Here is a 17211-nt window from a genome sequence, read left to right on the forward strand (position 1 = left end):
TGATAGTCATGTTGTGCTTTTTTTGCAATGCAGATCGTAATTATTGCGTGCTATCACGGCACTGGGGAAAAGTCCATGAAGTGTAACTCTGAGAATAAATATCGCGGTTCCCCAAAGTTTTCTATAATTCTGATCCGCCATCTGGATAGACCACGACGATATGAGAGTGTCGATAATCATCTCCGTTGCAGCCGCCGCGGTGGTTAATGCCGCTTATTCAGGCGATATTGTTCAATACTGGTGCATCGCCACCTCGCACTCTCCTACTTATTGACTTCGGCTAATAGCGGTCTCAGGGTCGACCAATCTGCGATTCTTGTTAACGGAACCGTAATTGGTGGTCTACAGTCACCTCCATCAGGCTGGTACGAGGCCATCGTTCAGGGAGCAATCTACTTGGCGGCAAAGAAGGCTGATCGCGAACCACTGGCTGTTCAACAACTCGCTGTCTCCCATGCTGCCCATGACTCTCTTCTCTGGACATTTCACGGAACCCGGCTCTATGCCACCGTCAACGCCAAACTCCGTGCAATATTACCAGCAATAGGAGTAGACGCAACCTCAGAAGCCGGTATCAAAGCGATTGACATTGGACGCAAAGCAGCAAAGAAGGTGGTCGTAGCACGTGCTGATGATGGAATCAACAACTTCGTTGACTACGTCCCCAAGCCTGCTACCCCGGGAGTCTATCAACAGACACCTGGAGGACAGCCGATTCCTGACACACCACAAGCAGAGTTCATTCGCCTATTTGGAGGTGTAGGTGATGTGACGAGATTCAGAGCACCGCCACCTCCTGCACCTGACTCTGCGGAGTTTGAGGCGTCTTTGGATTTTGTGAAGATCCAGGGAGCGAGGAACTCGACGGTTAGGAAGGCGTATGATACGGAGACTGCCTACTTCTGGAGAGAGTCTAGTCCAATGTAAGCGCATTTCTCCAAAGCTTGGCGAACGTGAAGCTGATCTGTACTCCAGTGGTTGGAATCGACTTGCTCATGCCGTGGTTGGAAACTCGCTAGCTACGGATGTAAAGGCATCGGCTAAGTTCTACGCTCAGCTCAACTATGCTCTTGCAAATGCAGCAATAGCCTCTTGGGATTCAAAGTAAATTCCCCGTCTAAAGGTCGCTGGATGCCAGATTCTGACATGTTCAGGTACTTCTATAACTCGTGGCGTCCTATTACTGCAATCCGCTACCCCGGTATCTATCTAAAAAGTGGGAAAAGTGTCACAGATCCCACCTGGGATCCTCTTCTCCTGCCTACGCCAAACCACCAGGACTACCTTTCCACTCATGCCACATTCGGTGGAGCTGCTGGTGCAGTAATTCGCGCTTGGAATAAAGGCGATAAAATCAACGCCACGCTGAGTAGCAATGTAACACTTGACAGTGTTGGAGTCATCACGAGGCGGATCACTAGCATTGCGGCAGCTGTGAAGGAGAATGGCGACAGTAGAGTCTTTGGCGGGGTAAGCAAAGACGACTTTCCAAGACATTTCTCTTGCTAACCGGATTCCTAGATCCATTTCCAGTACGCTTCAGACCAGGGTAATAAGATTGGAGATTGGATTGGACGTGAAACTTTAGCGAGCTTTGATAAACACTGGGATGAGTTTTGATTCTCGCGTATGGAACATCCTGCCTTGGAATCTACGGCTGGAAACCATGATGATGGTAGTCTTGGAAGTAATTGGGATGCTAAGTTTCCGCCGATCATTTAATAACAGATTCTCTGCCAACGTTGCCATTGTTTTCTTTGTCACCTGATCTCCCTCCTCGGTGAAAAAATGATGGGCCACCTGGATCCATTTCCTAATTTTATCATCTAGAGCTATATTGAATCAGTAAACAACCCACCTATAGACTGACAAGAGCATGCTCCATCTTTTGAGCTTCAGTGAGTATCCAGGGACGCTGGATTTTCAAATCAGGTGACCATCTGCGCCAACCTGTATACCTTAGAAGTGCAAGCGGAAACCCTCTTTCTTACGTGAATGTCATACACATCCCACTTTATTAGTTTGTGGTATTAGATATGATATATATTGGTGGGGTAAAAAGTTGCAATAGATACCTTTGCTGTGTTTACAATGGTGCGAAGCGAGTCATTTCTCGCTAATCCCGTTTCCAGGAAGGTGAAAAGCCGATGCCGAACAAGAAAACGCGTCACTTCCTAAACTTGGACTAGCCCTACGATCTAGACGAATCTTTGTCTCAGCCCTCGTTCCTTCCCTTTTGCACACCATTTTTCCTGTTTTTCTCATTGCTTTGCATGTCCATTTACAGTATATTATCTTTGTACAGCTGGTTCCTTGACTCTAACATAAAAAGTGAGTCGAGGCGGCACACTCCCTTTAGCTGTAAATAGTACGAATCTAACACTAACTCAATGTATTCAAGAGGCCTCACGACATTTGCTCTGTCAATTGCAATCAAAGTTTGATGGCAGCACAAAAGCAGCGGCCAAGGATCTGACCTACGCTTTGCGTTGGAGCAGGGAGGTACACTGTATTAGGATGAAAGCTTGTTTTGGCCATGATCAAAGTGTGCATTTACATTTAACAGAGAAGATTTCTATCAGTGGCTGTTCGCCGTCGACTCCCATGAGTGTCGACCAGGTTCTCTTATTCACCCACACCAAGATCTCACTGTGCCGCAAGCTGGAAGGGCTGATGCTGCCAGCGCAGCAAAATAGGCAGTCGATTTCAACCAAGCGTCCCGAACCCAATGTTCTGGAATCCTGGCGGAAGGACTAAATATTCTCGCTCCTAACTGTATTGTTCTGCTGGAGACGCACCACTCTCTAATGAGAGACCAAAGTACAGAGAAGACTCCATCACTTACTGGGGTCAAGTCATTGGTTCCCGTGAAAACGGGATTTGGCCAGGCGGTGGGTTCAATTATGGCGTCCAGAACCAGCATGTCACCCTGTGCAAATCGTTGGCACTTGAAAGCCGGGGCTTCCACAGTGTCAATTAAGCATTTCAGAAGGTCTTAAGCTGAACAAGCTTCCTTGGCCTAGAATTGCCACAGGCCTCGTGTCAGAGAAGCCACGCATTAAAAGAAGCCTCCGCCCCGGCGAAGCTGAAGTGGTGCTTGTTCCTGATATTTTATGGCTTAGTCCCGCTCAGCTGGAATCCTGACCGATTGGCCGCCTCGGCACGGGACCGCACCACACATCGCTCACCCGACAGCGAACGAGAATCATGTTTGGTTTGTCGTATGTATTTTGTGGTACAGATTCTCCACAACGCCAAAGCTTGTTGTAAAGATCCAACGAGCTACATACAATTGTGCCTGATATCAGGATAAATTTTCGATCTCTCAATGTCGGCTAGGCTGTGGAGGTTAGGTATGTAGAGTGTGGAAAGGAGCGAGTGGAAATGTTTATATATTGTTCTTGCCTCATGCTGGGATGTAACGATTCTCTAGATCGCTCAGGATCACAATTAGTAGAAGGTGCTCAGTCTTATATTCTTCCACTTCATTATCCTTCAAAAATTCCAAATGTTGTTCTCACGTCTCGCCTTCGCTCTAGCAGCTACCTCAACCTCTGCCTTCAGTATCACAGAATTCGCTCACTCTGGAGCGGCAGCTTTCAAACGCTTCATACCTAGCAAGAGAAGTCCACTGCCTATCGAGGAAAGAGGTGGCAACTGCCCGGCAGTATGGACCAGTATAGCGAGTGATCTGACCGCCATGTTCCTGGACACATCTACCAATCCCTCGCAGTGCAACGACGATGCTCGCGCAGCGATCAGAGAGGCTTTCCACGATTGTGGATCTTGGGAGACAAGCTTGGGAGCTACAGGAGGCTGTGATGGCTCGCTCATTCTCTCGGTTGGCAATGATGAGTTGGGTCGCGGAGAGAACAACGGCCTACAAGACATATCTGGGAAGCTGCTGGCTCTGCAGAACAAATGGGTGGCAGTCGATCCTTCAGTCACAGTAGCAGATGGTATGTCCCTTTTTCATTACTTCCTATGCATGGTTACTCCCATGTATGCAACTCTTCCATTTTCTCGGAAGACCAAGTACATGGCACTTTCAAAAAAGACTAGAAAATTGAGGCTAACTCGGAATGTCTTTGTAGTTATCCAGTAAGTTAAACAATCGTTGAATGCCACGACGAGCCCACCAGCCATTCAACTCGTACTAACGACACTCTTTCTTTAGATTCGCTGCTTCTGTTGCCATCGTCACATGCCCAGGTGGACCACAGATCAAGACCTTTGTTGGCCGTAAGGACTCCACAACACCCGCGAAGGGCTCTCTCCTTCCAGATGTCTTTGCTGGTGCAGACGATCTTTATGCACTTTTCCAACGCAAAGGCCTCAGTGCCTCTGAGCTTGCTGCTCTCCTCGGTGCACACTCCACCAGTAAACAATTCCATGTCCCAGGAGCACCAGTCAATGCATCTCAAGACAGCACCCCAGGTCTCTGGGACGTTAAGTACTATGCTGAAACACTCTCACCACCATCAAATGTCTACGTCTTTCCTTCTGATGCAAAGCTTGCTGTTCATCCTACCGTTGGGAAGGAGTTCAAGGCATTTGTTGGAGGACAGGCGAAATGGACCGCTGCTTTCGGTGCTGCGTAAGTTATTCTACCATTAATCGAGTTATGTGAAAAGCAGCTGACGGAAACAGCATGACCAAAATGTCATTATTTGGTGTGGCGAAGGATCAGAAAATGATCGACTGTACCAGCGCAGTACCCAGGGGGACCAGTAAGAGAGATATGCGTGCTTCACCTATTAATGATCGTGTTCGCTAGAGTACGTGGAGAGATGTTTGAAAGAGGCGTAAGGGCTGGTGGCGAGGCTGGATTTGGCGATCGTGGCGTTTTTGCGTTTATGGAAAGGAAACTGGATTTGATACAAAAAGGATTTAATTCGTCATGCTAATGAATGCTAGAGAGCTTAAAACTTCTAGAATGAATCAATCTGAACTAGGTAATATGTAAGCACATCATGAGTGCAGACTACTGCACGTGAGGGCTGTCCAGACTGTGTTCTGGACCTGATATCATGCCCAGCAACAATGCAAGCCATCGGCAGCCTGTTTTGAGCCTTTAGATCTGGGAGCTAGGCATTTTGAGGACTTGGCGGCGAGCTTGTCACAGATCGCGTCTGCGTAGAAGAGCCTGACATGTCGCGTGGCAGGACAATGTTCCGGCACTAAGCCCTGGAGCAAGGAATACGAAGATATCAGAGGAAAGAAAAGCCGGCGGAGATTTAGAAGCAGCATGCAGATGTTGACAGATATTTAAGCTAGAAGTCTTACTGTCTGGTTTAGTCCTAGCGGGGCTGAAATGCACGCCTGCCAAAGCCTCGAACCTTCAATCCACCGCATCCTGAGTGTCCTCGTTCAAGTCCGCCTCAAAACTCTCGATTGTCCCCAAGACAATATCGATGTGTTCTTTAGCCAAAGCCATATTCATGGATCGAGCAAGCGTACTCGCAGTTCGCACCGAATTCTTGATCTGCCTGCCGTTAATGTCAACCCTAGCCAAATCGTCCAAAACCGCCTCCTCCCACATCTCGGGATTTTGCTTCACGGTACGGCCAATGAAGAGTCTCCACAACTCTTTTCGTCGATGATGGTCCAGAGCAGTATACTTCAGCGCGAGGTGTATGCGAGATTTGAACGCTAGATCGAAGCTTGTCAGGCGATTGGTGGTCAGAAAGAGAATGCCCTCATAGTATTCCAGAGTTCGAAGGAAAACTGTGAAATGTCAGTATCCCTACACAAATCACAAAGCGTATTATGTAACTCACGAGAGACTAAGCAATTCCTAGTAAGATCATGGATAGTACGCTGTTCCAGAAACACATCGGCCTCGTCAATCAAGACGATGGCTCCCCAGTGTGTTGCCAACCTCAGTGCAGAATTTATTAGAGTTAGATATTCCTAGTATAGTTTCGGAATATATAACTCTTAGTGTTTTATAAGCCATAAGGTAAATTCCGATGTTTTAGAAGCTAGGAAACCTTATAAGGAAAATTCCGGTGTTTTAGAAGCTAAGGTAAATTCCGGTGTTTTAGAAACTAGAAGGTTTCCTTCCTATTTCGGGAATTTACCGGTTTCATAAGCTAGAGCTTTTTGAAACCTTCCGGTTTTAGAAGTAATAAGAGGTACCTCAATACTATACCGAATTAGGAAATAGGGCGTAGATATATAGAGCTAGAAATCCCCCTGAAGTAATGGAATTATCATACACTCCAAATATCTCTACTTTTCAGAATTCAGATGCGTCTCGACATCATACGGAGTGACTCCCAGTTCGCCTGAATTCACAACGTAGAGTGGTTTTCGTACATCATCTGCGATACTTTCTGCAGTGAAGGTCTTGCCAACTCCTGGTGCTCCATGGGGAACAAACACGAGCCCTTTCCCTTTCCCTTTGATCATATCATCAAAGTCGTCTGAGCCGTGGTTCTTAACTAGAGCATGGGCAAGCTCCTTGTGATTCTTGGGGAGGAGTAATTGCTGGAATGCAGTATCATTGAATTCGACATCTTTAATGAAGTCGACGGCGAAAAAGCACCACTTCTTATCAAAGAGGGAGAAGCCTGGGACCTGGAAATCGCAAATCATGAGGTCGTCATCGCTGATCGCATCAATCTCCTTCTCGTCAGGTTTCGTCCACAATGGCTTGCGATCATTTAGGTAAACTCTATTCGGTGATTTCGATTCCCCGAAAGTTTTACAGTCAACCATAATGCGGCTGTTGATCTACATAAGTCAGGCCGGCACACTTTTATAGAGGAATATTGGTACTCACGTTCACACTGTCAACTCTGTACTTGCTGTAGGGTGCCCCAGGAGGGAGTGGCGGACGTGGCACATCATCCTGGCGCTCGTCCCATTCGTCGCTCACAGCAAATGCTCTCCCGGTATATGACCGATGATGATGATTCTTCAAGGCGCAGAACTTTTTACCGCGGGAAATGTGCATCTCGCGCAGTCTTTGGATCCCCGTCTCGGTATCATAATACCTTAGAGGTACGATCGGAAAGGCCCTGATCGACTTCGTCCCATCATAAGGCAGGATGTTGATGTGTTTGTGAGCATAGCCGAATCTTATCCCATCATGCGTAAAGCATCGTCCGGTAATTCTCCAAAAGCTTCCGCAAGCTTGTTCAATCAGCTTTGTTGATACCAAAGATAATATCTGGTGCGTTTCATCCTGTCCGGTGACCACGGACTCGCCTGGAAGGAAGACCATCCACAAATCTTTGTACTCTACGGCTGGACTAGAAATCGATGTGCTGACATTCGCTTCGTAGCCCCGGTTTGAGCTCCGCAGTTCCTTCTCCATGAAGCGCAGCAAGAGATGAACGTGCAGTTTCGCGTACCTATCTCCGATCTTCTGCCTGTATTCTTCGAGTTCTTTGCGGTAGTGAAAGACACATCGTAGGACTCCGTGAAGAATGATGGTGTCCCCCCGAAAACTGACACCAGGATACTCCTTTACCACGGCTCGGAGTGCATCTTTGAGGTACGGCGATTGAATCTCGAGACGTGATGATTCCAAACTTCCATCTCGACCATACCTCTTGTAGGATTTCATCGCATAGTCTTGGCCTTCGGTCTTCTCATCAACTGCATGCTTCTCCTCAATCTCCTTCATTATCAACTCCCCTTTCAGGTTCATGCGCTCCTCGTACTCTTTCACTTCACATTTGAGCTGTTTTACTGCTCCATTTTGAGGTGGGTCTATATGCTCAATGTCATCGAATTCACTGCTCTCCTCGTCTGTCGAGTCGTGAGGAGGGTCGATTCCGGGCTTCATCGTGTCGTTTGGACTGGCAGCGTACGATGGATGAGCAACACAGTAGATGAAAGGAGTGCAACGCCAAGAAGCTGCAGCACTACGTTATCAGAGACGGGCTGATGTGGTTTGAGAGAGAATAGAATACGTTCTCCTCGCGTTCATGAAGTCACAGAAGTCTTCATGCGACCCTACCTATCTAGGTATCTACCTACCTTACCTGCTTACCTTGCCTATTAACTTGAAAATACATTAGGATGATACATCCGTGCGGCACGGGCCTGGGTCCCGCACCAGTCTGGCAGCAGCATCCATGGGCGCTGATTGCGGCGGCTCACTGAGTGGATTGGACTGGACAGCAGTGGCTCGTGTGGGCTCTCCAGCTGAGCGATTAGGACGGGTGAGGTAGGGCAGATAGAGTAGCATGTGCGCCAATCAGCAGCGTATCGATTGCTCTCTCGAGGCTGCCTTGGCTGCGAGCCTGTCCGAGCCTGTACGTGGACATGGTTTATCCTACAGGGATCACGTTGATCTTGCTGTTCCAGGCTCTCGTCCTCTATCCTCATCCTCTGACATCTAGGATTCGTTAGCATGTGCAGCATCCCCACCATATGCGCTGTTCAGACGTGGCTGGCAGAGATACCCGAGATACCTGAGGATTCCAAGAGATCCATTCAAGGTTCTTAGCATATCGCATCAATATGACGCTGGTTGCTTGTGGCTGTGTGGTCAGTTCTGCACCTTCCATGCAGGTTCCCCTGTCGAAGCTCGAGGCTGAAAGCCGCCCACACCTTCTCGGTGTGTGGAGGCCTGCAGTCTTCTCTTCTTACGAAAGAGACCTTTGGATGCCCTCGGCCATCTTCGTGTTCTCGATACTGTATCTTTCTTTTGAGTTTCTGTGAGTACCGCCCCGTAAAGTTAACTTTAAGATATCTGTCTAATGTAGCTTAGGTATTGGCATTGGCATGTCATGATCTTGGTCTTGGTGTGTTTTTAGCCATGTCCGGTATTGCAGAAGCAAGTCTTGTTCTCGGGATCATTTCTTCGATCATCTCCATCGTCACTGCAACAAAACACATATACGAGACAGCGAACGACGCCAGTGGCTTGCCCAAAGCATTCCACAAGGTTACTGCAAAGCTCCCGATCGTAGTCCTCATCCTGCAACAAGCCAATGGGTACATCCAGAAGCCACATGTTGATCAGGTCACTCGTGATGCTTTTAGAACAGTACTTTCTCGCTGTGAGCTGAGCGCAAAAGAATTGCTTGACATATTCGCAAAAGCGCTCCCAAAAGATGGCACATCGAGAGTCGAGAAATATCTCTCCGCGGCAAAGAAGATAGGACAGGGAAGCCGAGTGAAAGAACTTACAGCGGATATTTTGCAAGAAATCGGTTTGCTGCTAGCTTCTACTTCGTTTGCAACCCAACAGGCTGTGCAGGCTGTGGAAGAAGCACTTAGAGATGTCTCCGCAGTCGAGATCCAGTTGCGGGGTGATCTCACCACTGAATCCCCGCCCCAAATGCTGCAGCAAATTCAGTATACAGATAATCGAAACAGTTAGTGTTCTTCGAAGTCATGTCTAAGCAGTCAAGTCACTGATGTCCCCAAAAGATGAAAGAAGCTCGGAGCCTAAAACGATCTTGTGTGGCTGGCTTTTGCCAGACGGGCTGTCAATGTCGAAAACAGCAACCGAGCATGAGGCGTACTTGCGAAAAAGGTTTCAAAATTCGGAAACGACATACAATTCTTGCCAATGGTTCTTCAAGGCAGCTGAGTACAAGCAATTTGCGAAAGGAGACTCTTCCGCGATACTGAGGATTAAAGGATCGCCTGGCTGTGGCAAGTCAGTTTTGATGGCATCCATAATACATGATCTGGGGATCTCCCATCCCGCTGGCAGCTCCATGAAAGTTTTGTACTGCTACTGCAGTCAAGATCCTGAGAAACATAGTTCAATGGCAATAGTCAGAGTACTTCTTGCCCATACGCTGGCTTGGGCAACCCCGGAGATGATTACGGAGGTCAAGAAAGTTTATTCGGCCCATCTGGGTCCGAAAGTTCACGATATAAGCAAGATTGAAGGGGATCTTTGGCGTCTTCTACGAACCGTTCTCGGCATGCACGACCAGAAAACGTTTATTGTTGTTGACGGAATTGACAATTGTGAGCAGCCAGTGATTTGTGCACGATCCTTGATCAAAGTCACAACGACACTTGCCTCGAAGGCTCATTGTGGCCTTCTACTCTCATCCAGGCTAGATCGTCGAGATGTTTTCGAAAGCACAAGTATACAAGCTTCCATGGCAAAGAGCAGTGTGGGATGCATCCAACTAGAAATTACAACAGAACTAACTAGACAAGACCTGGCGGAGTTCGTGTCATATCATGTGTCTACCGGTCCCTCGTTTCTGTCGTCGTCACAGATCATACGAGACAAGATAGTCAAGTCTGTGTGCAACCGAGCCCATGGCATGTTCTTGTATGCAAGTCTTGCTCTGGAAGATCTCAACGGGGAAGCCATATCATCAATTGCAGATGTTGACATCGCCCTGGCAAATTTGCCGGCAGACCTGTTCAACGGCTACAGAAAACAACTTCAACTTCCCATAAGATCTCGAAGGGGACCTGAAGCATTCAGTTGGATATTCTGGGCAAGCCCAAGATTGACCTGGGATGAGTTTAGAAGCGCACTCACAATCGGAGAAGGCGAGTACGATGAAAATCACGTCATCTTAGACAGCTGCGATACCTTCATTGAGCACACCTGCGGACAGCTGGTAGAATCATTTGGCGACATGGAACAGTTGAGATTTATCCACCCAACAGTAACAGATTTTTTGGACTCCGAGGCAGAGGCTGGAGATCCCTTGAACATCCGAAGCGGGCCCTCACTGATAGCCAGCAAGTTATTAACGTTTCTAGAGTATCCGGACCTGCCATCATTCACATCGCCTATAACACAGAATCCCCGAGAAACTATTCAGGGTTGCGCCAACAAAAATGGTCGTGGAGTATATAATTTCGCTATTTCAAATTGTACGTCCCTGCCGGATGACTTGACAGTCTATATTAAAATCCTTCACATCTGAATGTTTCCAAAAACGCTGACTTTATTGCTTGTCAGGGTACAAGTATCTTAAAAAATGCCACAAAGATCGAGATCAGCAGTTGGAGGTCCAAGTTCGGCGGTTTCTGCTGTCAAAATCCTTCATTCGCTGGCTAAAAACCGCCGTCATCATGTCTCAGATTTCTCGCGATGGACAAGACAGTGTATCTTTGACAGCCGATGTTGTAGATAGCCTACAAAGCTGGGTATCAGACAGATCTTGGGCTTTGACCGATTCGGAACCTGTTATTCAATCATGGATCAAACATTTTCTCGACCTGATGTTGGACTGGGGGAAGGTTATTGCGACCCAACCTGATTGGATCCACTTTCTGCATCAGCAATTACTTCCAACATCTAGTTCATTTCGAGCTGTCCTCGAAGAGAACGACAGTGACCAAGCTATAATTCAGTTCAGTGTGCAGCCAATCAGTACCAAGCGTTCCGAGCCTATTATATGGCCAAAGGATTGCTTTGCTACGGATCTCGAAAAGGATCTCGCTTTCACATTCGAAGCGCCCTTTATCAGTTGCTACCACATTAAAACTGGCTTGATGACGGCAGAGGTCCTTGTGCCTGTTCCACCTAAAGTTCAAGGACCGTTAGTAGTGCGAAGAGGCTTGTTATGCCCGCAGGGGAAGTACCTAGCTGTTATTTTTGAAGCACTTGGCCCATCAACAAATCCCGTTGCGAATAAGATACGAGAAGGGCGACGTCTTTGCCTAAACATGGCAACGACAGGGTTTAAGTGGGCATTGGACGATGCATCCTTAACTTTTGATCTATCGGGAATCTTAGCTCACATGGCAGTCGGAGTAAATGCAGCAGAGTTTGTGATTTGCTTGCTGGAAATACGCCATACAGGACCCGCTAGAACACACTTGTTTGGCATTCCGAGCTGGGCAACGAGTCCGATAGTTGCAACTGGCACTCAAACAATGAGATGGGATCTTGACGATGTAGATGTTCTCCAGTTCTCAGATGATTCTTCAAAGCTCATAACCGCTTTCGGTACCTTTGATACGGATTCTGGACGGTTCCAGAAGCATTGGCAGATGGCATTAGGTCATCTGCACCAAGGCGGTAAGGTCAGCAAGGACCTCAAAACCTTTGTGACAGTCCTTCGGGATATTGAGGGTGACTGTATCGTTCAATTCTTCGAATTTGGCAATGCCAGGACCAAGTCCGTGGAACGACCGTCCCGAAACGTTAGATTCACTGGGGTGATTCATCTTCTAGCTGTCAGCAATCATGGCCGTTTCTTGCTACTGACCAGAAGAGAGCTTGCCCCAGTGGCGAGGAGAACGAAAGCTCGGAGTGCTGCGACGACTATCCAAGAAGCATCAATCGGCGTTTGGGACTGTCGTGATGGAGAATGGACGCCTCTACTGCTTCTTGATCGGAACTTCGTCAATAAGCTACAACATTGGAACTTCTTTCCGTACACCTTTCAACCTGAATTTGGCCCAGAAGCATTGATGGAGAGCGACGTAAACAGAGTTCTCCTTTGTGTGCCTGCAAAGTGGAAGCTTTCAGGTAATGTCCGAACGAACAAGGCTCTGAATCCGGCAGAATCTCATCTGCTGCTGTTCGAATCAAAGGACTCCCAGAGAGGGTTTGGGAAGAACCCAGCATTGAAGTTCCAACTTCTTGCAAATACCTTCAAGTACTGATTCACCTCCCTGCCTCGCATATCTATATTAACAAGAGTGTAGTTTCAGCAGCTCAGCAGCATCAGGAATTAAGTTGTTCTCTTGGAGTCCAACTTTCCATGAGGCGACAATATACCAACACGGTTCGATAAGCAAGCTCGACCATGAACAATTGAAGACGTTGAGCCGACCAAACACAAACAGTAACATTGTTTCTGAGCCTCCCACCATCTCAGCCAAAGCGCACCCTCTTCAGTGCTTTTGTGCTCTCGTAAGGTCGCAAACCGGCTCTGCTACTTTCCACATTCGTATATCAGTTTATGCAGCAAACAAAAACACGGACAATTTAATAGATGGATCGACAGATATGACTGCAGAGTCTGAGGTCTGCCAGAGCATCACTTACGATATTTCCATTTCTTGCCTCTTAGCAGGGGAGGAACAAGCGAGGAACTTCTCTGTCACATATTCCCCATCACCGATGACTTGTCAGCCACGAATTGAAAGTCAGCTTACTTGCTCCTCAGACGAGAATTCGATATCCCTTGGATTCCTTGAGCTAGAGGTATCGCATGATGATGAAAGCCACTCTATTTTGGTCAATAACGCAGGTGATTCTCTATTTCATCGTGCCATGGAACGTTTCCGCCTGGGTTCTCACCCTCTTAAGACGCCGATCACAGAAACAACTGCCGTTGCGGTTATCCACAACGCGGCTACACCGCGATATGTTATTTTCACAGAGTCTCAAATGAACTTCGAGGACATGAGTACCGTGCACGAAGATGACGCAGATTGTTTCATCTTCAAAGGCGACACTTCTCTCCAGGATAGTCAACATGTTTTCCAGGTTTCCAGAAAGCTCAAAAGCAGCTCGGAGCAGTTTGAACATAGAGAGGCGACTCAATTTGAGGTGTGTTTGTTCGTATATGACGAGGAGACCGAAGACATCAGTTGGATGTTGCATACAACCACTGGAGGTGATATATCCGGGAGTAGGGAACGACTCCCAGAGACGGCCTGGGCTCTACACCAAGAACTCCCACTCCTAGCTTGGCTGCTTCCCGGACATAGGCTAAGGATCTCCAACATCGAAGGGTATGGAGCACCTCTGACAATTGCAGGTAGGTCTTGTAACTCCTACCCCAAAAGAGTAGCGCTAACCTTCACTAGAGTCTCTCAGCATCGATGTGGAATCGACACATGCTATTTCCTTCTCAAACGATGGCCGCTACGTTCTTGTGCAAGCCCAAGAGAGCTTCAAGAATGACCTGATGAGTCTACAGAGAAGTAAGAATCTGTGGGGCGTGATTCTTTGTGACCTTCAAGAAGGAGCAACTGTTGGAGCCACTCTGGTCAGTGATTCTCCGGTATCGGTTGACGTGAGGGACGGAGTCCTGTGTACATACCGCCTAACGAGAGATGGGGCCGTGGAAAGCACAACATACACCCTCCCAGGACTGTCCTTGACGCAACGACAATATCTGACCTTCATACCTGACGGCTGTTGCTGCTCTACGTGTGGCCAGGGCTTTGACTCGCAGTGCGAGGTGTCTGTCGTTGATCAAGAAGGAGGAGTTTTGGCCATTCTCGGGCACACAAGAGTGGGACTTGGCAGAGCCCCGATAAACGATGAAATATGTCAGCCACTGATGATACGTATCACTACTCCACCGGTCGAGCTCAACATCCATACAATACGCGAGGCTGTGTTTGTTATTGGGTCTAAACGACTATTTCCGGCACTTCTTGATAATCAGGGACAGATTCTGGACAGTGCATTCTCTTCAAGAGCTGATGACATGCGTAAATCGTGCGTGAAAGCTCAAGAAGATGACTGCTATTGCGAAAAGTGCTTACTAGAAGCCATGACACAAGACAGTCCACAGGATATTACCTGGATACCGCAGATGGAATCCAAAATCTCCGACTTCAAGCTACCCTCTGGTTTAGCCGTGCCACCAGAGCAAATTGAACATCTTCACAGGCTTTCTGAGAATGCTGGTGTCAAGGACACTAGCATCTGGCAATATTCGACACAGTCAGGGCAAGATTCCATCGAAAGATGGAAAGGTATACTGGGCGACGAAACGTTTCCCTGGGACAGTTGGGGACAGTTCAAGGAAGCGATGGACGATATCAAAGACGACTTCGACCTCGAAGCATACATGAAACATATGTTCGAACCAGGAAACTGTGGTACTGGATGTAAAGTTCCTCTCTTCGTTCATACTTTTTCCTTTGGAGCCAGCAACGAGCCGAAGGACTTCCACTGGTCTTCCTCGACAACAACAGGCTGGTTGGAGGAAGATTTAGTGTGGTACTATGAGCGTTTCTTCGATGGCAACTTCGAGGGTGCAAGATTCTGGTACGAATTCCCTGCATACAAAGCTCTCGGCCTGAAAATGGACAAGTTGAGGCAAGATAAGACTGCCAAGGGGAAAAGGTTCCGAAAATATTTCGGCTCCAGCGCCAACAAGCAGGACAAAGCTTTGGAACCTGAGTTGTCCAACAAGGATGCTGAAGCTTCATTTGAGGTGAATGGTGTGCCGCTTGATGATGTCTTGAAGCCTGTGGTACCTGGTCTGATCATGAAAGATCTTTTTGATTCGATGTCGGATTTGGTCCCAGGTTTAGGGAAAGTCTTCGAGCAAAGGCTGCATACTATGTTAAGTCAGAGTATGATCGAGAATCTGATGGATTAGATAATAAAGATAGTTATCGCTTCTTTGTTTGCCCTCAGTTGTCTTAAGAGTTGACCAATCGTGGTCCTACTTCTACGTAGTAAAACTGCTGGCTATGTCGGCGACAAGACTTCGCAAATGGCCATACCGAATCGACAAACTCTATTCGGTATTTCACCATTTTAAGGCACACACCAAGATAATCCCTGGGAAATCTCAAGAAAGACAATGTCACGTACAAAAAAGTGTGCAATATTCAAGGGATTGTCTCTCTCGCGATGTGAAAATCAAGAAGCCCATAAACTTGCTTGACATCTTTACAAGCGAGAGCCATCACCAAATGTCCTTCAAGTTTATTCGGAGAATCAGGTCATTAGCTGGCTATCACAAGTGATGGTGTTGAAGCTCTAGTAGCAGTGTGCGTAATGGGGAAGATGAGCGGTCTTCCCTGGCTGAATCAACACACAAAAACGGCCCCGCTGATCTTCCATCTGGCCTCTTAGGCGCCTTTTCATTTTTTACGTCCTCGCTTCAAATGCCAAACAGGCTTGACCAGAACACATCATCAAGTCCAACTAAGCATCATTTGGAACACAGAACCCATAGCCCTTCTGACAACCGTTTACTTTCTGACAATAATCCACAGTGTTGCCACAGTATCCACTACGGAACTCATTAGAATTCTTCTTGATCACCGGCCCTTGTAGATTGGAGCTAGACTAGTACTGAATGACTTACTACTGAGAACAACAACGCAGCGGCTCGTGGCATCGGTAACCAAAGACACCAGCACCAGTCTTGCCGCAAGTGTCATCGGGCGAGAGTGTTTGGCCATCGATAGGTGCATAGCAGGCAGGTGGACTAGGCGTCTCGGGGTTGGCCTGGTAGGAGAATGCAGACTGACATCCCGTCGAAGTCAGACAGTAAGCATCCCCCGTTCCACAATAACCACTTGAGCTGCAGCAAGGCTTATCGTAGAGGCATTTGTATCCGTTGTTGTTGCCAGCTTTGATCAATCCACAGGTCCCATCTGGAGAGCGCTGTGCCCCGACGAGAATGATCTGGAGGAGAAGAGGAGCAAAGAGCAAGGAGGAAAGGCTTTGGGGATACATTTTCAAGGATGCTGGAGAGATTCAAGAGCGTGGTGTTTGCTTGAAGAGTTGAAACACAGAAGTGATGTGGGTATGATGGAGGATGGACGAGACTGCGTATTTGTACATGCTGTGATTCTCGGTAATTATCATGACTGAAATGGCTCTAGACTGTTCAGCTGATTGTAACGTGGCATGGAGTCCACGTTCACACCGTGACCCCAATGATTGACTGAAATCTCATCGATTCCCTGAACTGCACCTTGAATAATGCCGACTTCTCTAACTGCATGTTGTTAGTTTCCGCTGTGCCTCTCAAAGGAACGGGGCTACCCAGGTAGAGCTGCCGCTCTAGGCTCAACCCCTGTTCTTGGCCACGGTAGATGAAAGCTTTTTTCGGCCACTTCCAACTTCCAAGTTAAGGAAACCGGAGGAAAGCTCTCACATGTTCAAAGATCTCTTAGAAATAATTGATTTTACGTCAATAATGTAGTAGATTCCGAGACAAAGAGGCTGACCATTGAACGTGCATGGAGCTTTCAAAAGACCAGAATCAAGGTAAAGAAGCAAGCATCAGATGTCACTTGCATATGATCAATGGGAATATCGCCGGTTCTATTGGGGCGGGCTGATGATTTCTGGGGTACGGCACAGCTTGAGTGGCTGGTGCGTCTAATATGCATGTCAGTGGGCCAGATTCATGACAGAAAATTTGTCTGGTACAGGATAGTTACCTAGGTAAATGGAGGTATTGCCTATTGCGAATTGCTGACAACGTGCGCACTTCTGCGGTGAGAACTGCACATACGCGATGAAGTTCTGGATTCGTCGAAGTCAGATATTGGGGGCTGCAAAATTTGGTCAGAAGCTTGTAAGCTGCATATGCAGTCCACTGT

At 47.6% G+C, this 17211-nt stretch overlaps 6 protein-coding genes across 7 annotated transcripts; 3 read left to right on the forward strand and 3 right to left on the reverse strand.

Annotated features, from left to right (window-relative positions):
* Window positions 1–5: 5 nt before the first annotated feature.
* On the forward strand, window positions 6–1726 carry ONS95_008883 (uncharacterized protein). The gene is made up of 5 exons (XM_058502443.1): window positions 6–240; window positions 297–923; window positions 976–1104; window positions 1155–1470; window positions 1522–1726. The coding sequence occupies exons 1-5, from the start codon at window positions 161–163 to the stop codon at window positions 1618–1620; spliced, it is 1251 nt and encodes a 416-aa protein (XP_058361372.1). The 5' UTR covers window positions 6–160; the 3' UTR covers window positions 1621–1726.
* Window positions 1727–3204: 1478 nt separating this feature from the next.
* ONS95_008884 (uncharacterized protein) lies at window positions 3205–4777 on the forward strand (the record flags this gene model as incomplete). 2 transcript variants are annotated; one of them, XM_058502445.1, is made up of 5 exons in its annotated part: window positions 3205–3460; window positions 3540–3959; window positions 4095–4101; window positions 4178–4597; window positions 4651–4777. In XM_058502445.1, the coding sequence occupies exons 1-5, from the start codon at window positions 3385–3387 to the stop codon at window positions 4775–4777; spliced, it is 1050 nt and encodes a 349-aa protein (XP_058361374.1). In that variant the 5' UTR covers window positions 3205–3384. The 2 variants fall into 2 exon arrangements, with proteins under 2 accessions (XP_058361374.1, XP_058361373.1); XM_058502444.1 differs by having other exon boundaries at window positions 3205–3959.
* A 564-nt stretch (window positions 4778–5341) lies between these two features.
* ONS95_008885 (uncharacterized protein) lies at window positions 5342–6092 on the reverse strand (the record flags this gene model as incomplete). The annotated part of the gene is made up of 3 exons (XM_058502446.1): window positions 5342–5727; window positions 5781–5913; window positions 6084–6092. 3 exons carry the CDS (start codon window positions 6090–6092, stop codon window positions 5342–5344), a joined length of 528 nt encoding a protein of 175 aa, XP_058361375.1.
* A 142-nt stretch (window positions 6093–6234) lies between these two features.
* ONS95_008886 (uncharacterized protein) lies at window positions 6235–7798 on the reverse strand (the record flags this gene model as incomplete). The annotated part of the gene is made up of 2 exons (XM_058502447.1): window positions 6235–6738; window positions 6788–7798. The coding sequence occupies 2 exons, from the start codon at window positions 7796–7798 to the stop codon at window positions 6235–6237; spliced, it is 1515 nt and encodes a 504-aa protein (XP_058361376.1).
* A 978-nt stretch (window positions 7799–8776) lies between these two features.
* ONS95_008887 (uncharacterized protein) lies at window positions 8777–15245 on the forward strand (the record flags this gene model as incomplete). Its single annotated transcript, XM_058502448.1, has 5 exons — window positions 8777–9338; window positions 9394–10818; window positions 10907–12554; window positions 12604–13664; window positions 13714–15245. The coding sequence occupies 5 exons, from the start codon at window positions 8777–8779 to the stop codon at window positions 15243–15245; spliced, it is 6228 nt and encodes a 2075-aa protein (XP_058361377.1).
* A 554-nt stretch (window positions 15246–15799) lies between these two features.
* On the reverse strand, window positions 15800–16336 carry ONS95_008888 (uncharacterized protein; the record flags this gene model as incomplete). Its single annotated transcript, XM_058502449.1, has 2 exons — window positions 15800–15887; window positions 15963–16336. 2 exons carry the CDS (start codon window positions 16334–16336, stop codon window positions 15800–15802), a joined length of 462 nt encoding a protein of 153 aa, XP_058361378.1.
* Between the last annotated feature and the right edge of the window lie 875 nt (window positions 16337–17211).

This window comes from Cadophora gregata, assembly GCF_030347475.1.
Source record: "Cadophora gregata isolate MNR1 chromosome Unknown scaffold_3, whole genome shotgun sequence".
In the NCBI taxonomy this organism is placed as follows: domain Eukaryota; kingdom Fungi; phylum Ascomycota; class Leotiomycetes; order Helotiales; family Ploettnerulaceae; genus Cadophora; species Cadophora gregata.